This window comes from Cherax quadricarinatus, chromosome 71, assembly GCF_038502225.1.
Source record: "Cherax quadricarinatus isolate ZL_2023a chromosome 71, ASM3850222v1, whole genome shotgun sequence".
Classification (NCBI taxonomy): Eukaryota; Metazoa; Arthropoda; class Malacostraca; order Decapoda; family Parastacidae; genus Cherax; species Cherax quadricarinatus.
Genome location: NC_091362.1, coordinates 13,192,350 through 13,216,736, shown reverse-complemented (window position 1 = coordinate 13,216,736; position 24,387 = coordinate 13,192,350). Strand labels below are relative to the sequence as shown.

Here is a 24,387-nt window from a genome sequence, read left to right as displayed (position 1 = left end):
AGAAGGTGCTTTAGAAGACTACTGGAACAGATGCATTAAATAATTTACCATTAGCGACCTCCGTTATGTTGATTTTACAAATAAAGACAACTATTTTAAGAGATTTGTGTTACTTCAGCACAAAGTGATTCACGACTCACAGACCAGTGAGTTAACCGCTCGACCAGCTGCCTCTAATAAGAATCTTAGAGCCAGCTGGCCTAGTGGTTAATGCACTGGCCTCTGAATTTTAGGACTCACCTGCCATGGGTTCAAACCCTCACCTGTTCCTTGATTTGAGTACAGAATGGTTGTATAAATAATGGAGGTGAGTGTGTGACTGGGAGGGTAATGGTGAATGATTACTGCAACTCACAGCTATCAGGAAACACTTGCGGTACCATACTATATTACAGTGCAACTCTATGCGGACGAATTTACACAATAAAGCGCTACGATGCTACGCTTTCCGTGTTGCACAAAAATTCTGTATCTAACAAAAATTTTAGTTGTAATTAGTGGAAGAAACGTAGAGGGTGAGTTGTAGAATGTGTAACAAACTTAATAAGTCAGGTTATTCACTCTGAGAACACTGATTGGTACATTGATTGTAACGAAGGTAGAGTGAAGACTCCACCACTCCTGGCGCTGAATGAACTCACCTTTCAAGCCTTTGTATACACATGTACTCGAGCACGCTTGCGCGCCCATGTGTGTACGCATGCGAGTATACACACACACACACACACACACAAATACACACACACAAATACACACACACGCACACACACACACACGCACACACACACACACACACACACACACACATGAAGATTGGGGAGGGGCAAAGAAGACCGCAGACAGAATATAGGCTAGGTGGACAAAGACTACAGACCTCACTCAGGGAGAAAGACCTTGGGGTGACCATAACACCGAGTACATCACCGGAGGCACACATCAACCAAATAACCGCTGCAGCATACGGGCGCCTGGCAAACCTGAGAATAGCGTTCCGATACCTCAATAAGGAATCGTTCAAGACACTGTACACTGTGTATGTTAGGCCCATACTGGAGTATGCAGCACCAGTCTGGAACCCACACCTGGTCAAGCACGTCAAGAAGTTAGAGAAAGTACAAAGGTTTGCAACAAGGCTAGTCCCAGAGCTCAAGGGAATGTCGTACGAGGAAAGGTTAAGGGAAATCGGACTGACGACACTGGAGGACAGAAGGGTCAGGGGAGACATGATAACGACATACAAGATACTGCGGGGAATAGACAAGGTGGACAGAGATAGGATGTTCCAGAGAGGGGACACAGGGACAAGGGGTCACAACTGGAAGCTGAAGACTCAGACGAGTCACAGGGACGTTAGGAAGTATTTCTTCAGTCATAGAGTTGTCAGCAAGTGGAATAGCCTAGCAAGTGAAGTAGTGGAGGCAGGAACCATACATAGTTTTAAGAAGAGGTATGACAAAGCTCAGGAAGCAGAGAGAGAGAGGATCCAGTAGCGATCAGTGAAGAGGCGGGGCCAGGAGCTGAGTCTCGACCCCTGCAACCACAATTAGGTGAGTACAATTAGGTGAGTACACACACACACACACACACACACACACACACACACACACACACACACACACACGATTTCGGTACCCACTGCTCAGTGAAAATAGTAAAACTGAACTAATATACATATATATATATATATATATATATATATATATATATATGTATATATATATATATATATATATATATATATATATATATATATATATATATATATATATATATATATATATATATATATATATATATATATATATATATATATATATATGTCGTGCCGAACAGGCAGAACTTGCGATCTTGGCTTAAATAGCAACGCTCATCTTGCCATATAGAACAAGACAAAATTTGTGTATGCAATAATTTCGCCAAAAACATTCTAGACCTAACGAAAAAATATATTTCACTGTATTTGTTTAGTTTTAGATTATTGTAAACAAATCTAAAATATATTTGTTGGGTTAGGCTAAAATAAATTGTTCTTGTTATAATAAGGTTAGGTAAGTTTTCTAAGATTCTTTTGGTGCAAAATTAAAATTTTTTACATTAACATTAATGAAAAAAATATATCTTTAAACGTATAAGAGGAAATTTTAGAAAGGGCTTAATTTTAAATGAGTTCTTGCTAATTGACCAGTTTTACATATTCGGCACGACATATATATATAAATAAATATATATATATATATATATATATATATATATATATATATATATATATATATATATATATATATATATATATATATTTGTGATAGCCGAGTAGTTAAGAGCGCTGCCTGGGAATCTTGTCAGCCCCAGTAGCAGTATCGAATCCTGCTGACTGCGATCTCTATCTCTCTCTGTTATATATATATATATATATATATATATATATATATATATATATATATATATATATAAATATATATATATATATATATATATATATATATATATATATATATATATATATATAATATATATATATATATGTATATACTCTTCTATACCTGGAGTTTACCTGGAGAGAGTTCCGGGGGTCAACGCCCCCGCGGCCCGGTCTGTGACCAGGCCTCCTGGTGGATCAGAGTCTGATCAACCAGGCTGTTACTGCTGGCTGCACGCAAATCAACGTACGAGCCACAGCCCGGCTGGTCAGGAACCGACTTTAGGTGCTTGTCCAGTGCCAGCTTGAAGACTGCCAGGTCTGTTGGTAATCCCCTTTATGTATGCTGGGAGGCAGTTGAACAGTCTCGGGCCCCTGACCCTTATTGTATGGTCTCTTAACGTGCTAGTGACACCCCTGCTTTTCACTGGGGGGATGTTGCATCGTCTGCCAAGTCTTTTGCTTTCGTAGTGAGTGATTTTCGTGTGCAAGTTCGGTACTAGTCCCTCTAGGATTTTCCAGGTGTATATAATCATGTATCTCTCCCGCCTGCGTTCCAGCGAATACAGGTTTAAGAACCTCAAGCGCTCCCAGTAATTGAGGTGTTTTATCTCCGTTATGCGCGCCGTGAAAGTTCTCTGTACATTTTCTAGGTCAGCAATTTCACCTGCCTTGAAAGGTGCTGTTAGTGTGCAGCAATATTCCAGCCTAGATAGAACAAGTGACCTGAAGAGTGTCATCATGGGCTTGGCCTCCCTAGTTTTGAAGGTTCTCGTTATCCATCCTGTCATTTTTCTAGCAGATGCGATTGATACAATGTTATGGTCCTTGAAGGTGAGATCCTCCGACATGATCACTCCCAGGTCTTTGACGTTGGTGTTTCGCTCTATTTTGTGGCCAGAATTTGTTTTGTACTCTGATTAAGATTTAATTTCCTCGTGTTTACCATATCTGAGTAATTGAAATTTCTCATCGTTGAACTTCATATTGTTTCCTGCAGCCCACTGAAAGATTTGGTTGATGTCCGCCTGGAGCCTTGCAGTGTCTGCAATGGAGGATACTGTCATGCAGATTCGGGTGTCATCTGCAAAGGAAGACACGGTGCTGTGGCTGACATCCTTGTCTATGTCGGATATGAGGATGAAGAACAAGATGGGAGCGAGTACTGTGCCTTGTGGAACAGAGCTTTTCACCGTAGCTGCCTCGGACTTTACTCTGTTGACGACTACTCTGTGTGTTCTGTTAGTGAGGAAATTATAGATCCATCGACCGACTTTTCCTGTTATTCCTTTAGCACGCATTTTGTGCGCTATTACGCCATGGTCACACTTGTCGAAGGCTTTTGCAAAGTCTGTATATATTACATCTGCATTCTTTTTGTCTTCTAGTGCATCTAGGACCTTGTCGTAGTGATCCAATAGTTGAGACAGACAGGAGCGACCTGTTCTAAACGCATGTTGCCCTGGGTTGTGTAACTGATGGGTTTCTAGATGGGTGGTGATCTTGCTTCTTAGGGCCCTTTCAAAGATTTTTATGATATGGGATGTTAGTGCTATCGGTGTGTAGTTCTTTGCTGTTGCTTTACTGCCCCCTTTGTGGAGTGGGGCTATGTCTGTTGTTAATTTGATGATTTTTCCCATATCTTAGAACAGCGCAGAACTTGATTCCAAAGAGCTGTGATCTGGTGAGCTTCATAAGCCAAGTTTTCAGGTGTCGTCCAGTCTGTCCAATGTAATTCTCTTTACATTCTTAGCAAAGTATTTTTTTGTAAGGTGTGATTTGTCAGTATCTTTTGTAATATATAATTGTACGTTAGCGCTTACTTTTGATGATGATGATGATGCTGATAATAATAATAATAATAATAATAATAATAATAATAATAATATTAATAATAATAATAATAATAATAATAATAATAATAATAATAATAATAATAATAATGTTAATTACTCAGTCATTTCGAGTAACTATGGATTTAATTATAATTTTCCTTCCTTGAAATTGCTTTTCAAATATCTAGTAACCCATTTCCTCTCATATTTCCTTTAATATATATTGTCAGCCAATTATAATTCCACTCGACTTAATTGTTCATATTATCTTCACTTTTGTTCATTTGTAACATTATTAATAAATGTAAAATAATATGCTTTAACTTTGTTTTATTTACATTATATAAACATATTTACACACTGTCAATAAATACTTTTTTATATACTTTTGGCTTTTACAAGTTTACACAATTTTCAGTTATTTATATTTTATCATTTTTTTCGTACTGTCTTACATATGAGTTTTTATGTAGTAATCCTTATTTAAAAAATACAATATATATTTGGTGAACAAGTTAGTCATGAGTCAGTCATTTGAAAAATTAGGTTAGGTAAGATTCTTCAGGTGACCCGCAGCTGGAGCTTTTGGTCATCTGACCGAGGCCTTCCACTGGCTTACCCCTCCATTCCTCTTAAAAAATTAAAGTTTGTTGGTTTAAAAATTATATTCTCTGCTGATTTTAATATCATTTGAAGTTAAGGATTGCCTTATGAGGATGCTATTGCTGTTGCTGCTGCTGTTACTGTTACTGCTGCTGCTGCTGTTACTGTTACTGCTGCTGCTGTTACTGTTACTGTTGCTGCTTTAACTGCTGCTGCTGTTATTGCTGCTGTTGCTGCTGTTGCTGCTGCTGCAATAGCTATACCTACAACTACTATATAACCTGTGCTGTTCTGAAAGTCAATAATAAAAAATAAGCCACAGAACAATGACTGGAACATTTCACAATTAACCCACAATACCATGACTGGAACATTTCACAATTAACCCACAATACCATGACTGGAACAATCCACAATTAACCCACAATACCATGACTGGAACAATTCACAATTAACCCACAATACCATGAATGGAACAATTCACAATTAACCAACAATACAATGACTGGAACAATTCACAATTAACCCACAATACCATGACTGGAACAATTCACAATTAACCCACAATACCATGACTGGAACAATTCACAATTAACCCACAATACCATGACTGGAACAATTCACAATTAACCCACAATACCATGACTGGAACAGTTCACAATTAACCCACAATACCATGACTGGAACAATTCACAATTAACTCACAATACCATGACTGGAACAATCCACAATTAACCCACAATACCATGACTGGAACAATTCACAATTACCCCACAATACCATGACTGGAACAATTCACAATTAACCCACAATACCATTACTGGAACAATTCACAGTTAATCCACAATACCATGGCTGGAACAATCCACAATTAACCCACAATACCATGACTGGAACGATTCACAATTAACCCTCAATACCATGACTGGAGCAACTCACAATTAACTCACAATACCATGGCTGGTACAATTCGGTTCCATCTGCTCAGCTCTTCCCTGAGGAGCTTCCCTAAATGGTAACCACCCAGCTGACTCCATCACAAATCCTAACAAGGTTGGCCGTTGTAGCATTTAATTCCCGTCACAAAACTTTCCTTTATTTAGGCTTCGTTTCTACTGAGTAATAAGTTAACTCTGCCTTTTAAAGAAAAAAACTTATAATAAAAGTGATCGTTTAATATTTCTGGCGTACAAGCATGACAGCCAGAGTAACCACTATGTTGATGTTAGTTAAATTAGCGTCTAGCATGGAAACTGAATTACGTGCCACGAAACTGGTTATAACAATGCATCGCAGTGAAGAGGAAGCAGCCTAGGAGCATCTAATGTGTCACTATGAGAGAAAGACAGAGAGGAGTGAGGAGAGAGAGAGAGAGAGAGAGAGAGAGAGAGAGAGAGAGAGAGAGAGAGAGAGAGAGAGAGAGAGAGAACAGAGGGAAAGAAAGTAAGAGAGAAAGAGGGAGAGAGAGAGAATGCTGAAACTGAAAGAATAATAGAAAAAAAAATGAGAGTATTTTCTGGTGACCTCAGATATTCACTACTAGTGTGATCCTATCATAACTGCAGCCAGTAAACCATCATTTAGATATATATATATATATATATATATATATATAAACACAATACTTACCCTGTCAACAGGTATCACAAATATCTGAAAGAGAACACTCAGTAAGGAACTCAACTCACACTGGTCGCATGCAACTTACTGTATGCAGATTTGTTACCAAAAACAGCGAAAAAGGAGTATTTTTTCTCTCTCACTTGGATTAAGGCAAGTTTAACGTATTGCCTCAGAATTGCTTGTGAAGTTACCCTCGTTAAGCACATATAGAGGTCACAACTAAGAGGTTATTAGGTCATCTCAGGAGAGACTCAGGTCATCATGCATCAAGTATAAGCACAGATGGAGGAGAGGACTAGGAGGTTGTCAGGTCGTCTTGTGTAAGCACAGAGGCCAGAACTAGTAGGTGTTGGCAGGCAGGTCATCCCAGATAGAGAGGTCAGGGCCAGCAAGCTTACCACTCGTTTGCACTACAAACTTGACGGTCTGTGCTAGGAATTACGAACATGGCAGGGTGAGCTAGGAACGGCAGACATCAAAGGCTGAGCTGAGAGAGACAGACGCCTGGGTATGTATGTGTTTTCTTGTACAATACGAGGCTTCAGTAGGGTTGCTAGACGCCTTGATAAAGACGTTACAAGGTTAACAAGGACGCTATAGGGTTTAACAAGGACGCTATAGTGTTTAATAAGGACGATATAGGGTTTCACATAAGGAGGCTGTAGGGGTTAGTAAACACGCTACAGGGTTCCATAAGGACAATAAAGGGCAGGATAAGCACGCTTTCATGCTTTCATATGGACGTTGCGGGTTTCGATACGGACTTTAGAGGTCTTGATCCTACAGGATCCGATAAAGATGCTGATACAGGCATTTATAGGTAAGGTTAGGTTGTAGTACAAGCTTCGATTAGGATGGTACAAGCTTTTATTTTAAGAATGATACATGCCTTTACATAAATGTTACGAGGTACGATACTGGAGCAACAGGCTTTGATAAAAAAAGTGTCATAAGGCTTTGATAAGAATGCTCCAGATTTTGATAAGAATGATGCAGGCTTTGATTAGGGTACGATACGTGTTGATAACGAGATGGCTACAATTGGAGGAACTATAGGCTGTGGTGGGAGGAACTATAGGTTGTGTTGGGAGGTACTATAGGCTGTGGTGGGAGGAACTATAGGTTGTGTTGGGAGGTACTATAGGCTGTGGTGGGAGGAACTATAGGCAACGTTGGAAGGCACTATGGACTGTGGTGGGAGGCAGGCAGTATTTAGGATGAGAGAAATGATCTGTTGGGATTTATTTGTTACACATTGCAGTAACTACAAATGTTAAGGAAAGCCTCAGTTTAACTACAAGGTATACAAGGTCTGGAACAACGGCTACATGACACAAGCAGCAAGTAGCGCCTACTTGGCACAGAGAACTAGGGAAGGGAATAGCTCTGGGATGGTTTGGGTACTGTTGTGGAGGGAGGGAGGGGAAGAGGTGGGTATGGCACTACTCTTTCTGTCCTTCCTTTACCTTTTTGGCCACTGTTTTGGCACTGTTGTTGTTGTTGTTATTGTTGTTGTTGTTGTTATGGTTGTTGTTGGGCGTAGTGCCAGGCGTGGTGGCTGAGGATGTGTTGGCTTTCTTGGGAGTCACTCCAAGAGTCTGCCAGGGAGGGAGGGACAAGTAACACCAGCCAGTCAGTCCAAGAAAACCAGGCTCTCACAAGCGTGTACACACGTGTACTAGTGTATTCATATATTTATGCGCACATGTACACATATGCACACAGACATATGCACACACACATATGCACTCAATAATATAGGAAAAAAGCTGGAGAAGACCATATATATATATATATATATATATATATATATATATATATATATATATATATATATATATATATATATATATATATATATATATATATATATATATATATATATGGAAAGCTAAAGATGACGTATGAATGTGTAGTATTTACTGAAGAAATGGATTTCCAGTTCGGAGTTTTCAACTCCGAACTGGAAAATGAAATTCAGAACCGTCGAAATATCAGGGTAAAGAAATTATTAATAAGAATTAAAAAGGCATAATACTGTGACTGGAACAAATGCACTAATAACCTGCACACAGGAGACTAAAACGTATAACGACGTTTCGGTTCTACTTGGACCATTAACTAGTTATACAGAAAGTTAATGTGTTACTAGATGACGGTCCAAGTCGGACCAAAACGTCGGTATAAGTTGCAGTCTCATACATGCGGGTTTTAAGTATAAAAGATCAATAAAAACAAAAGTAAAGCAGCTGGACCAGGAGAAGTATCACCCTGGGTTTAGAAGTCCACCATGAAATTACTTACACTAAAATATCTTAACTGTAAAAAAAGAGGGTAAAGAGCCTAATGAATGGAACATTGTGAATGTTGAATTGGCATTTGTGAAGGTAAAACCTTCACTAACTAGAGTGGCAAGCTTATTATTCCACAGTCAGCTCTCTCATCAAGCTCCTCTATACAGGGCAATCAATGCCATTGGAAAGGTACACTGCATTGGTAAGGTACATTACCATTGGAAAGGTACATTGCCATTGGAAAGGTACATTCAGAATTGAATACCCCGTTGCAAGACCTTCAACATGCAAGATATACACTTTCTGATGCACTTTTTTTTCAATCGCATTTATAAAACAAAATACACTCTACAGAGAAGCTCTATAAGAGTTACTGTATAGCCCTTGTGGTTTAGCGCTTCTTTTTGATTATAAAAATCTATAAGAGTTAGCTGTATTGAACAAAAATGCTCTAAACCCGTACAGGTAATATAGCGCTGAAGTGGTAAGCAAAATGGCGTCGTAAGTTTACCTACGCAAAAGTGGAAATCCAATACACGGAAATAATACACAATGTTACATAACGGAATATACATTTTGGTGTATTTCCAAAAGATGGCGTGCTAGTGGAATATTCATACGACTTCAAAGAGAAATAAAAAATATATATTGTTTTTACACATTGAGGTCTTTTTATCAACTTCCGTTAGGCTGTGGGTACCCCATTTGATTTAGAAAACGATTTTGATTCAACCTAGCAAGATCAGTGACGTTGAATTAGTTATATGTGCAGCAGCTAGATATCTGCAGTGACGGACCCACATTTTTGGGGCCTGAAATGTTATGGGGGCCCCTTCGTAACCCCTTTTCATACAGTGGATCCAAAATTTTTAAGCAATGTTGACTAAAGTCGCTTCTTGGGCACCTCAGGGGTTAGGAGCCCTGAAACTTAAGCTTCATTAGTTTCATAGTAGATCCGTCCCTAGGTATCAGTAGATAAATGGTTCGTGGAACCGACAGGATGATGACCTACACACTTGTGCAACACTTTGGCGTCTGTACTGGACTGAAGCCACTGGTTGGCCAAACGTTTCCACAGTAAAGACACCCAGTTGTTGCACAAGTACCTAGTTCATCACCTGGTTATCTATATTGTAAAGACGTTTCGCCAGCCAGAAGCTTTATTGATTCAATACCAGTTAGATTCCTTGTCACTGGCAGAAGATACCATAAGAGAGTTTACCAAGCGAGTGAATAAACGGGAATTATCTTTATGTTAAGAGTGCCGTTATTTAAGAGGGGAAAAAAGAGATGTTGAACATTTTTTATCGAGAAGGATAATGCACAATGAAAGATGATAAAGATATGTATAGAAGCAAAAACGTACAATGCTGTGTAGAGAATATAAATGAAAAAACGAAGGGTGAGGGGAGGGTAGGGAGGAAGAGGAAGTAAAAGAAGGGTGAGAGAGACAGATGAGGGAAGGAAGCATGTGAGAGACACAGGTGAAGTGGGGGGTGGAGGTGAGGGGAAAAATAGGTGAAGGAGGGAGATACATGCAGTCGAGGGTGTGAGGTATGTAGGTACCTTGGAGAGGTTGGTGTTGTGCTTATTGGTGAGGCTCCTTAGTACTCCATCTTGCATAAGGTTCTTCTTGTTGCACTCGTCTGTGGTGGAACCATCTTCCTCACCGCCGCCTGAACCACCACAAGAGTGCAGAGTTAAAACTTTAGCTAATATCCATCAAGACGATGAACAGGCAACACCTTCAGAAACACTGGGTAACTATCAGAATAATAAAACAATAGCAGAAAATAAAAAAAATGCACAAATGGAAGACAGAAACAAAAATCTTAGCACACAGAGATGAGCATGTACTCAGTACACTGAATAACTCACCGCCATCTTGCAGGTCACTAAAGAATAGTGTTAAACCTGTACATCACATATTATCAGGTACATCCATGACTGGACAAATTTGATATCAATAACGTCTAGAATGTCACTAAAAGTAGATAGATATTAAATACCAGAAGCCAAATATTGATAAATCACAATAATAAATGACTAAAGGATATGAACAGATTTAATTCTTTCTGACAAACTAATGTTCAACACACGGAACTGCAGATCATTCACCTCACTCTGGTGAGAATAAATTCACAATATCATATCTGGAACAAGTCGTCATAAAACCTTTGACGTCGTGGTGTTGACGCAGACATTTTCTTTGTAATTTAACTACAGCTGTAAAGAAAAAAGAGGAAATAAATGGCATTTTGGCCTTTACTTACCCTCATTCCTGCCGAAAATGTTCTTCCACTTACGAGGTCCATTAGTCTCACAGATGTTGTTCATTCTGGCCGGCGGCATCTTCACCACCTGCACGAGACGCGGACACCTGTCACTTCAGAAACAACTACATACTTTGCACCTCATTATTAATGCAAATAAAGGAGACACCGCCACATCAGGCAACATACTTGCCTTATTAACAATATTATGATGGCACACCACATTCCTTATGTGGACAAATGTTTCCTTAAACATATTTTATGTATATTTATGTGTATTCAAGAAATGGAACTGACTTTTGTAAGCTTTGATTCTATGCCTGATTCTCTGAGCCTGGCCCATGGCCGGGCTCAGAGAGTAGATAAACTCTCGAAACTCTTCAAAGGTATATCAAAGGTATGCCCAACTGGTCAACATTAAAGAAAAGAAATTATTTTCTCTCTCTTTATCCACTGACACTAAAAATTCCTTTGTAATTTGCGATGACCCAACATTATTTACGGAACTTGTATTTGATACATCAAATATTATTTTTTATTCATAAAGGGAGTGGAGAGGTAAACCAGCGGAAGGCCTCGAGCATATGGCAAAATCCTCTAGTGGCAGATGATCATATGCCCCGCGATAGGTGGTGTTTATCCTGCCTCCTGACCGATGAATCTTGATTAATCTCAATTACATCAGGTAAAGACAACTTGGTGATGGAAACTGATGATGAGTAAGACACATATATAACACCTGGGTATCTTTATTGTTGAAACGTTTCGCTTACACAGTAGGTTTCTTCAGTCAAATACAGAGGCAGTAGGTGTAGTAGTGAAATGAAGATGTAATCAGTCCGTCAGTCTAGGAGAAATAGTATTTGAGGTGGCTTGGTGGATTTACCCATACCTGGCTGCCACACCTGGCTGCCACACCTGGCTGCCATACCTGGCTGCCACACCTGGCTGTCACACCTGGCTACCACACCTGGCTGACACACCTGGCTGACACACCTGGCTGACACACCTGGCTGACACACCTGGCTGACACACCTGGCTGACACACCTGGCTCACACACCTGGCTCACACACCTGGCTCACACACCTGGCTCACACACCTGGCTGACACACCTGGCTGACACACCTGGCTGACACACCTGGCTGACACACCTGGCTGACACACCTGGCTGACACACCTGGCTGACACACCTGGCTGACACACCTGGCTCACACACCTGGCTACCATACCTGGCTGCCACACCTGGCTGCCACACCTGGCTGCCACACCTGGCTGCCACACCTGGCTGCCACACCTGGCTACCATACCTGGCTGCCACACCTGGCTGCCACACCTGGCTGTCACACCTGGCTGTCACACCTGGCTGCCACACCTGGCTGCCACACCTGGCTATCACACCTGGCTGCCACACCTGGCTGCCATACCTGGCTGCCACACCTGGCTGTCACACCTGGCTACCACACCTGGCTGCCACACCTGGCTGCCACATCTGGCTGTAACATACAGTTCAACAAGCGATGGGAGGAGCTTTGTTTTGTGATAACTGCCAGGGCAGCACTCTGCCAGTTGTTTCTGGGATTTTCAGTGCAGTCATCAGTGCTTGCTGAGCAGAGAATGCAGGCAGATAGAGTTCAGCGTATCCATTAAATACACAAGCATATTAATTGGTCAGTGTGGACGTAGTCTGAGAGCTCTGCTCTGTGTTTGAAGTATCTCCTGTACGGACTTGTGAACTTCAGCTCTGGCTGGTGTGTTTATCGTTGAATTTAGTTTCTATAAGCTAAGTTCTTTATGAAACTTAGTTAATGGAAACATGAGTCATGTAAATTCTATGTCCAATGTGGATTTAGTCATTTACTAAGAGAGGATTTCCTCCATTGTCGACTTAGCCTCTGGTAGCAAGGGTTGTGTGATTTATATAGTCCAATGTGAACTTTATGGTGTGCCTAGCGAAGCAGCATGATATACCTGTTTTAAACTCGTTGACGAAACCATGGAACTAGTGGCGTATGAATGGATGGCAAGTGAGTCCTAAAACTCCAGACTCACTCGCCATGGGTTCAAACCTCACCCGTTCCGTGGTTTGTTTGCAATCATGTTATTACGAATCATTGATGAAAAAGGGTCGTCCTGTCGAGCCAGTAGTTTAGAATATCCGTAAATTACCAACTACACACAACAAACACATATGTTACACTCTTATACCTTCGGTTGGGCTTTAGATCTAACTGCTAGATCATGTGTGAACTTAAGTCTGTTTCTCTGGCTGCAGATATAAATTTTGGATAGAAAAATGTTGCTTTAGGGGCTGAAAGTCTACAACAGGATTGCTAAGCGATATTTGAGTGCCTCAGCAGTGTTTCAAGAAACCATTTGTACCAGAGGACACAATTATGCTCTGGTTCGAGCATCACATACAACTTAATCTACTTATAATGAAGAAAAGCTTTGACAGTAATATCTGCTGACACAAACTCTTAGGGTGGAGAGACACTTGTTTACGATGCTTGCCAAAGACCAATATTATTGTTATTGTTATTATTATTATTACCTTGAGGGCATCGGTGGTGCCCACCACCTCGGAGTCCGAGCGTTCACCGGAGCCTCGTTCCACATCACGTCCACTCACGCCCACCATGTCAGAGGCGGCACTGTTAGGCGTGCCAGAGCCTCCACTTGCCTTGTCTCGTCGAAACCTGTTGACGACCCTCTGGTGTTACACAGTGAGAGACGGAGAGAGACAGTGAAGGAGGGAAACAGTGAAGGAGGGAGACGGTGATGGAGACAGAGACAGAGGAAGAAAGAGACCGAGGGAGACAGTAAAGAAGGTAGACAGTGAAAGATGGAGAGAACCAGTGAGAGACGGAGAGGAGGAGGAGGAGAATGAGTGGAACACTAAAAAGAGTGAACCCACAAAGGTCTGGTGACTAAGATAAGTTCACTTACCTACATTTATGTAAATATAATAGTGTTTTCAATACAAAATGAGCATTTACACACATGTAAACACGTACACATACGAAAGTACAGTACACACAAATACGCACACGTACACACACAGATTCAAAGATATATAAACATACATTCACATGCAATAATGGCGAAAACAGATGCAAATCAACCACAGTGGGAATTCCCCTGTGATTGATTTGCGTACATTTACACGTACACAAAACAAACATACACAGATATACACACTCAGCACACACATGAGCATAGGATGCCAGGGAATACATTTTTTTGCGAGTGGGCAGAAAGTGGAATGATCTTGAATGGAGAGGTGACTCCATACACAGCTTGAAGAAGTGGTATGATAGGGTACAAGGCCATGAGTGAGAGTGTACAGTCACAGCCAGTTGAGAGGAAGACTACACAAATGATAGCAAAATGCTTTTCTGAGTGTGAGATCAATGTGTTGGTTGTCAGTCACAGGAAATTATATATATATATATATATATATATATATATATATATATATATACATATATATATATATATATATATATATATATATATATATATATATATATATATGTGTGTGTGTGTGTGTGTGTGTGTGTGTGTGTGTGTGTGTGTGTGTGTGTGTGTGTGTGTGTGTGTGTGTGTGTGTGTGTGTGTGTGTGTGTGTGTGTGTCGTGCCGAATAGGCAGAACTTGCGATCTTGGCTTAAATAGCAACGTTCATCTTGCCATATAGGACAAGTGAAAATTTGTGTATGCAATAATTTCGTCAAAATCATTCTGAACCTAACGAAAAAAATATATTTGATTGTGTTTGTTTAGTACTAAATTATTGTAAACGTATTTAAAATATATTTAGTTGGGTTAGGCTAAAATAAATTACACTTGTTATAATAAGGTTAGGTAAGTTTTCTAAGATTCTTTAGGTCCAAAATTATAAATTTTTATATTAACATTGATGAAAAAAATATATCTTTAAACGTATAAGAGAAAATTTCAGAAAGGACTTAATTTTAAATGAGTTCTTGCTAATTGACCAGTTTTACATATTCGGCACGACATATATATAAATATATATATATATATATATATATATATATATATATATATATATATATATATATATATATATATATATAAATTGAAGGGAAGAGAGAGAGGGGAGCATTTGCACTGCTGATGTAGCTACATATAGTAGTAGTGTGTTTATAGTCTCTACGGGTAGTATCTGTGTGAGTCATGTTATAGGAGGGCGTCACACCGCTTGCTAGGAGTGATCTCACCTACGAATGGGGGAAGGGCATTTGCAGCACACACACACACACACACACACACACACACACACACACACACACACACACACACACACACACACACACACACACACACACACACACACACAGACTGAAACATTCTCCAGAAAAGTTTAAACAAACTACTTAAATTTTAATAAAAAAATAGCAAGTATATAAAAAATAGGATATTTTAAGATATAAATGAAGAACACTTTAAAAAATGTCTGATGTTCAAATATAATATACAAATTTTGAGGAAAATTTGCAAATTTCTATTAATATTACCACCGTCAGAAGTAATGCGGGTCGCTGTACACTTCTTGAGTAATCGAATATATAAAAAAGCACATAATTTAGGAGAATAAAATTTGCAGGCGGGGTGGGTGGGTTGGTGGGTGGGTTGGGTGGGCAGCTCAGGCGGTGTGCACAGTCTAAGTAGCGGTGCAGCTCAGTGCTTCAGCAACACCACTCAAAGTGAAGTAACTTCAGATATATGAGGTGAAGTCAGTGTGTGAAATTTTAGAAAAAAATGAAAATATTTGTCATCAAAGTATCTCAAGATTTTTTTTAATGAACTGTTTATTTTTCTTATGTTTTTTTAGTCAAGTTCAGTAGTTTGCTGTGGCAACGTAACTCATGGCGCCTCAACTGATTTTTTTGTAACTGTCTCTTATTTACAATTGCCGTCCAAGGTCTTGTGAACTAATATCTGAGAGGCTGAGGTTGTATTTAAGTGGCTGAGGTTTGGTCTAGCTGGTGCTACAAGCAGAGGCAGCTGGCAGGGCACAACAGGTACACCGCCTGGGGCCTCACCCATTCAGCTGGGTAAGTTAGGGATGCAAAGCGATTGAAACACAAACTAATGCTACAACTGGGTTAGACTCTACCCTGAATGATCAGTAATGGCTAGAGTAACAAGCGGAGTAGAGGACTTTTGGGAGTGGCCTAAGTGTTGAGTGAGGGCAGGGGAACCTGGGAGTCCTACCCAGCACTAAGTAAGAGCAGCCTCACCCGTAACTGCTAGTTTCATATTGGAATAATAACCTTCGATATTTACTGCGGACCGCAAGAGGCTCATTTTAGGTAGTGAGGTTTGGGGACAAAGAGCTACACTGGGGAACTAATCGCTGGCGAAGGATGGCCATCAAATATCAGTCTGACAGGATTTTGTCGAGGTTAGCTAAGAGTGAGTACTGTCAGCTAAGGCAAGGCAATAACTGGTATCTAGGGACTGGTTAGTGCACTGCAAGTAGGTGCTGAAGGCAGGGAATTGGTTGTGATTTAATTCTATGAGTTGGAAACTTACTATAGGCACTGATAAAGGAGAAGACTAACGCATTTTCGGAGATAAGAATATGGGCCCAGTATTAGAAAGTGACTTCGAGGAAGCCGGGGCGAATTCTAAAGAGGAATTAATGATGGCAGGGAACTCACGGTGAGGGATTACACCTAGGCGGATCAGGTTTAATAAGTGCATTCTACCACTGGGCAGGCAGTAAGAGGATGGGCAGCTTGAGGGTAGTGAACGACTCACTCTATCGTAGGAACTATGAGGTTAGGAGGGGGAAGAGAAACAAGAGACGGGAAGCAAAACGTGAAGCTGGAGAGTGACTCCCAGAGTCCTGCACAGGACTCGTCAACTTGCACCACACGGACCTCATACTCAGTCAAAATATAAGATATTAAGCTTCTCTTTATACTATTGTTAAGGGGATAATGCAATACTTTCTAGAAGTGTATAGCGGATGAGGTAGCCGCGGGCTGGAAGAATGTGCAAGAGAGCCACTGTCAGCAGCACTCTGCCTACAACAGCCTCTCAACACCATCTCCGAGTTAAAGAATTAGACACCTCTGCAACATTTGCAAAAGTGTCTAATTCTTCAACTTGTCGGATTTCTAAATCATTTACATCACAATCTCTAAGTTTCACGGCTTCTTCTGTTACGATTTTTTTCTTCATCCAAATATTAATGAGGTTAAGAGATAATAAATACAAGACTGATGAAAAAATATACAGAATACGGTAAACGATCCCGTAAAAGCAGAGCATTGAAAATAAAGCAGCTTAAAAAAAATATATTTAGAAATTTTGCCCCTGACTCTGGCGAAGCAGATCTGAGAAAGACTTATTAAAGGTAATGACTCAAGAAGGCTGGCGTGAGGCCCGAGGTCTGACCCAACTGGAGGACCCGGGCGATGGACTTTACCTCCAAGTTTGATCGCTGACACTGGTTGTCGGAAGTCACAGAAACAAGGAAAAGAAACATAGTCAAGGGCTGGATTACACCAGACGTGAGACAAGCACATACACACACACACACAAACACATACATGCGGGGCCAGGAGCTGTGACTCTACCCCTGCAACCACAAAAAGGTGAGCACACACCCGAGCCTCTGGATCTCCAAACATTGAATGAACAATTTAACAACGACGTATTATTTATATTTAAATTATCATTTAGAATAAAAAATGGTATATTAAAATTATCTTTGCTAAAGGAATTAGTTTCTTATGCATAATTAACATATTTTCCCAGTTAGAACACTCCTTCATAGCTTCTACTTCCTCCCTAAGGTAATTTGTTTGTAAACAAGACGACTGCCCACACGGAGCAATATATCCTAAGAAACGTTACCAAAAGGAAAATAGGTGCAACGGAACATAATTTTCTCAGTCAACCAAGTGCGAGGGCAATAGTATGCAAGGCAACTTGATTTACCCAGAAGCAACGATTCACTGTAACACTTTATTTTTCCCCAAATTGTAAAGGGCTTCCAAGGAATTCTGTTTACATAGTGGAACTTAATTCTGCGTTGCTTTAGGGACTAAGTTCCTTTACATGAAGTCGTTAGCGTACATGTGTCAAATCAATTTATGACCCCTTTTCCCAACATCATGGAAGAGGATAACCCATTTAGAAACCCACAATACTTCGGCTGAAGTCTCGACTTGCTTACCTGGAGAAGATTTTCCTGACGAGGTGGTCATGGCTGAGTTCCTGCTGGGGCTCGTGTTTGCGCCTCTCCGCTAGTTCCTTCTCCCGGCGCACGTCGCTTACCTTCCTGAAGATGAGCTGCGCAGGGAGAATATACATGCCAGTTCTAATGAGATTCATCCAACCCATTGGAAACCATTGGAAGCCACAGGGGTTATGAAATTAAATTTTTGAAGACATTTCACCCAACAAGGAGAAATGTATTCATAAATGTCACAATCACCATACTGTTTCTTATTTGCATTGTTACGGTATATTCTACCACAGTATTACCATCAAATGTTGCCCTGGAAAAGGGTACTTTTAAGAAAGTTGGATGAAACATAGACGATTGACGATTGAGCAGTGATGCTGCAGAAGAGCTGTTGGTTAAAAGAACTTAAGTTACCCTCTCCTTCCTCGGATCAGACCTGATTACCTTCCAATACCCACGACAATTACTACTGATTACCCAGAATAAACCACAGCCATGCCAGAAGGTTACTCACCCTGTGTCTGAGGTTATACGTGAGTACCAGGTTCCTGGCGAAGGAGTTGGCGAAGGCGTGGTAGAAATCCAGCACCTCCAGGAGCTTCTCCCTCTTGATGGCGTGGAGGTCGCAGTAGGTGAGGGCGCGCACATTGGCTGCGCTCTGACCTACGGTGGGATCCTTCCAGAAGGTGTCGCCGAAGACATCACACTTGCCCAGGATGGCCACCACTTCGTCGTCTTGGATGACCTCCAGTGACCCCGTCACTATGAAACAGAGGGTGTCCAGCGACTCCCCCGTGTGAAACAACAAATCACCTGCAACAACCACAACAACACTGTGTCACCTCTCTGTCTGTAACACCACAAAAACACTGTCTGTCACCCCTCTCTAAAACACTACACAAGCGCTCTGTCACCTCTCTGCAACACTACAGCAACACTGTGTCTGTCATCTCTTTCTCTCTGCAACACAATAGTGTTGCTGTTGTGATGTAGAGATCTGACTTATCTCCCAATGTTTACATATTCTCGGATAGTTTATCATTACATCTGGCGTGTTGCCTCAGCTTAATTCCAAGCGAGGCTCTGGCTGTGGTATACCACGCTACAGGACGTTCCTCACAACACTGGTATAACATATTATATGGAAGTAGACCTATACAGTGTAGCGAGATGCATCACTAAGAAGATCGTCAATAAAGTATATTACTAACTGAATTTGTCTCTCTTTCCAACAGTGTCAGTATTGCCCCTGCTGAAGAGGGAGCAATGGGAGAGAAAAGGAGAGAGAGAGAGTGAGAGAGAGAGAGCGAGAGAGAGAGAGAGAGAGAGAGAGAGAGAGAGAGAGAGAGAGAGAGAGAGAGAGAGAGAGAGAGAGAGAGAGAGAGAACATTAAAATCCGTAACATCATTATATGGAGAAATACCAAAGTGGGAAAAAACTAACAATAAGGTATAATAGATTCGTAGGATTATACATGTGAGAGACATTTCCTGGCCAGCAGATAGGTTACCTGGTCAGCAGAAAGGTTACCAGACCAACAGGCAGGTTACCTGGCCAGCAAACAGTTTACCCGGCCAAGAGACAGGTTACTTGGTCAGCAGACAAGGACTCACCTGGGGCTGAGTGACTCATAGTGAAGTGCATGGCCAGTGCTCGGAGACAGCCGTCGGAGGCCAGACGGAAGGCGGGATGCTCGTTGAAGACTTTGCGATTCAAGTGGACACAGATGTCGGCCTTCATATCCTTGGGACAGTAGTTGAGCACCTAATGGAGGGGTCAGAGTCAATATGGTGCCTCTAGTGCCACTCAAGAGGGCCACTACATCTAGGATGCCACCCAGTTTTGACAAAGTCAAAATAGATTTCACACAGTGATTGTATCAGAAATATTAACTCGTGTAAGCTTGTATATACAGAGAGAAAAAAAATCTGAGCCTGCAACAGGAGAATTTGCAAGCTTCAAATATTGTGCATAACAGAGAACAATGCAAATATATTGTTGCAAAAATAAGCAGTCTGTGCATGAGAAAATGAATTATTTTCCTCGTTAAGAGTATTGAAATAAGCAACGGAGGCGTGTTTTACACACACACAAACAAACATACACACACACACACACACACACACACACACACACACACACACACACACACACACACACACACACACACACACACACACACACACACACACACACACACACACACACACACACACACACACACACACACACAAAAAAAAAAAACACACACACACACGGGAAGCTCTCGATTCAGCAGCGGTCTGGGGTGAGAGTTATACCGGATTGGTATCAGTAATACACAAAGGTGTTGTGTAATGCAGTGAAGGTGTTGTATACGGATTCAGCATGCACAGCCGCACACGTCAGTACTGTCACCATCCCCAGGGTGACCCCTGCTGTCTGCTGTGTCACCATCCCCAGGGTGACCCTTGCTGTCTGCTGTGTCACCATCCCCAGGGTGACTCCTGCTGTTTGCTGTGTCATCTCTCACTTCACATACTTGGCGATTCCTTAACACATAACTAATCATATCTTAATCATAAATATGAGTTGTTATCCCTCTGTGATATAAGTGGATATTTTGTTAACGCACCGACCGTCTCCCACCATCATTCATTCAATCACTGTCTTGCCAAAAGTGTGTATATATCACAGTTCAGATGATCTTCCAAACTGCAACATCCCACACCCGTCCTTCGAAGTGCAGACATCTTCAGGACTCAAGTCTGGCTGAACGTTTTCCCCTGAATTCCTTCATAAATATTATCTTACACTCCAACAGAACATCAGATCATAAAATGTTCTTGCCCTCAGTCTTTAACTCACTCACACAAACCTGTTGGACGTTCAAGCAGTACTCAAAACCTCCTCTACAACCGTTCCTCCAACCCCGTCCCAGGGCAGCCCCTTTCTTTTCTCTCTACCCCAGATTTATACACCCTCCTAGTCATCTTACTTTACCACACCCTCTCAGTGGACTAAGCTATCTCAACCTCTCCTCAGCCGTCTGGATTATACCTTCAGTAATCCCACTCGGTCTTTTATTTTTGGTCAAATTTCAATGAAACTTTTACAGTGATTTAAGCAGCATTTGAAGCCTACACACTGTGTTTGTAGTGAATTTTTGCTTTAAAAGATAGAAAAAATAAATAGTGCATAATTCCATAGGGCATAAAACTCTCCCTTATCTACAAAATTGGTCAGATGAAAGATAAGGGATAGATAATCTAGCATTAGAAATCTTCCCAGCATTAGAAATCTTCCTTATGAAGAAAGACTGAAGACTCTTAAATTACATTCACTTGTTAGACGAAGAATGAGGGGAGACCTGATCGAAGTGTATAAGTGGAGGATAGGTATTAATAAAGGGGATATTAATAAGGTCTTGAGGATATCTCTCCAAGAGAGAACCCGCAGTAATGGATTTAAATTATATAAGTTTAGATTTAGAAAGGACATAGGAATGTATTGGTTTGGAAATAGGGTAGTTGATGAGTGGAACAGTCTACCTAGTTGGGTTATTGAGGCTGGGACTTAGGGTAGTTTCAAATTTAGGTTGGATAAGTACATGAGTGGGAGGGGTTGGATTTGAGTGGGACTTGCACATCAGAACTTATTTCTTGGGTAGCATTGAAAACTGGGTTGGGCAAATGTTTTGTTAGTGGGATGAGTTGTAAAGGACCTGCCTAGTATGGGCCAACAGGCCTGCTGCAGTGTTCCTCCTTTCTTATGTTCTTATGTAATAACCCCGTTTGAGCGAAAATATCAATAGATTGTATAATAAAAAGTGCTGAAGTTTATTATTTTTTTAAGGACTTTTTTGGGAAAAAAAATCAATAAAAACAGAGAGGTAAAAAATATCACAAATCTCCTTTGCATATTAGTAGAAGCATCATTACTCAATAACGTGTGCAAAAATCATGACACTGCTATAAACACTTTTTGCCAAAAATGGAAAATAATGTCAACTTATTCCTGAGTTACACATATATTATGTTTTCTGTAAAACTCTACGGTCATGACTTGCCACATTTCAGTATGTTGTACACCTCAACACATGTTGACAACCCACAGGCGACTGAGCTCTTATCACGCCCTGAATGGAATCCTCAGAGAAATTGCAATGTAGTGTATTTATAATGAAACAATCATAAAAATCGTAATTTTTGGAGGAAAATACAAAGCAGATTGGCATTATGTCTTTTTGATGACAGCAAGAACAAAAAAAAAATACATTTTTGGAAAAAATACTTAGAAATATGATAGAAACAAGCTAATTACATTAACTTGTTGCCAGAATTATGCACTATTTTTCGGTAAGAAAGTAATTTTTTTCCATAACTTTTCAATTTTTTTTTGTCACTCAAGAACGATTTCCCCCACCTTAAACTCTATGCCCAGAATTCTGTTCATAATATTTACTCCTACACATTGCTCTCAAACACGACATCTCTACTTACTCTAGCCTTCTTGCTGCAGCATTTAAGCCCCATGCCTCACATCCATATATAAGCGTTGGTACCAGAGTACCACCCTCACTATATCACAACCAGACTCACTGCATCACATACCACACCAACGACCACTCTCACTATACCTGACGTCTTCTCTACTCCCCATATCACATTAATTTATATCTCTAATCTGTTTTTCTGCGAACCACCTCTGGATCTATGTATAATCTGAATTTAATTGTAGTCGCTCTGACATTTATGTTAAATTTTACTTGGGACTTCTATTCTCTATATTTTTTATGACCCTTGTTGGTTTTATGACCTTTGTTGGTAATGCTGTCACTCTTTTCATAGACTGTTTCAAAAATACTATCCCTTGCTTCAGCACCTCATTAACTATTAATAAATAACGATTCACCAATTGTCTCTTAGTCAGTCCTTCTGACAGAAGAAAAATGTATTATTTACGAAGATCAGACAAAAAATAATGCATTGTAATGGATATATTTGTGATACAACACAGAAACGTAATAACCAGGCGCCACCTATACTCTACACAGAGTTGAATGCCAAGTGAAACTCCGAACAGCGAGTTATAATGAACATTGCTTGACAGTGTGTACCCTACTCTTAAAACTTATCAAACCTAATTAGATCATCATCAATTGGTTTATTTTTAAAGCATGTGGACTGCACGAGGGGTCATTAAGGCTGCTGTATCACATACACCTCACCAGCAGTGTATATACACAGAGATATACTCATCTTATTGTATATATCCTGTCGATATACAATGCATTACATGGAAGAAAATATTTTGAATAAAATATTTAGCTATCCCTGCGCACAGACGATTTCCCGTTTTCAACTTGGCCACTTCACATGATTTTAAATGTTTTATTGCATAAACACACTCCATAGTTTTCATCATCCCATATCCCATTTTATGTCTGTCTGTTCCCGCTAACCTAGAAAGCGATACGGTCAGTTATCGTTGCCATATCTTTGTTGAAGGTCGTGTAAGTCTCACACAACCTCTCTCTCTAGGAGCTGCTGTCACTCACGCATGAAGAGCCTTAACACACTAGCTTGTTTTTCTGGAGGAGTTGTTTAACAATCTTTTCTTTGAAGAATTAAATATGTGTAACATCTGGGTATTTTTACTGTAGACGTTTCGCCCACCAGTGGCTTTATCAATACAAATTCAAGGACATAACTGGAAGATAGTAGAACTATATAAAATATAAGGAAATAAGTCCCTCAGACTTTGAGGAAACGTTTCGCCACACAGTGACTTCATCAGTCCTATTCAAAGAAGAATGGTGAAGATCAGAAGATCGTCTCAGCAAAGTCAGCCAGCATCCTCACAGCACAGTCATCCAGCATCGTCTCAGCAGAGTCAGCTAGCATCCTCACAGCAAAGTTATCCAGCATCGTCTCAGCAGAGTCAGCCAGCATCCTAACAGCAAAGTCAGCCAGCATCCTCACAGCAAAGTAAGCCAGCATCCTCACAGCATAGTTATCCGGAATCGTCTCAGCAGAGTCAGCCAGCATCCTCACAACAAAGTTATCCAGCGTAGTCTCAGCAGAGTCAGCCAGCAGCCTCACAGCAAAGTCAGCCAGCATCCTCACAGCAAAGT

The 24,387-nt window shown here is 40.6% G+C and overlaps 1 protein-coding gene across 7 annotated transcripts in view; it reads right to left on the bottom strand.

The window, feature by feature from the left end:
• Window positions 1-24,387, bottom strand: part of LOC128700302 (potassium voltage-gated channel protein eag) — a 480,722-nt gene that overhangs the window by 3,397 nt on the left and 452,938 nt on the right. For 6 of the 7 annotated variants that reach the window (XM_070100036.1, XM_070100037.1, XM_070100039.1 and 3 more), the window contains 7 exons: window positions 19,886-20,036; window positions 18,787-19,085; window positions 18,261-18,376; window positions 13,597-13,741; window positions 11,045-11,132; window positions 10,338-10,447; window positions 7,944-8,075 (listed from right to left, as the gene is read on the bottom strand). In XM_070100036.1, coding sequence (XP_069956137.1) covers window positions 7,944-8,075; window positions 10,338-10,447; window positions 11,045-11,132; window positions 13,597-13,741; window positions 18,261-18,376; window positions 18,787-19,085; window positions 19,886-20,036 — 1,041 coding nt within the window. The remainder of the gene's footprint in view (window positions 1-7,943; window positions 8,076-10,337; window positions 10,448-11,044; window positions 11,133-13,596; window positions 13,742-18,260; window positions 18,377-18,786; window positions 19,086-19,885; window positions 20,037-24,387) is intronic. The other variant, XM_070100042.1, reaches the window with a different exon arrangement.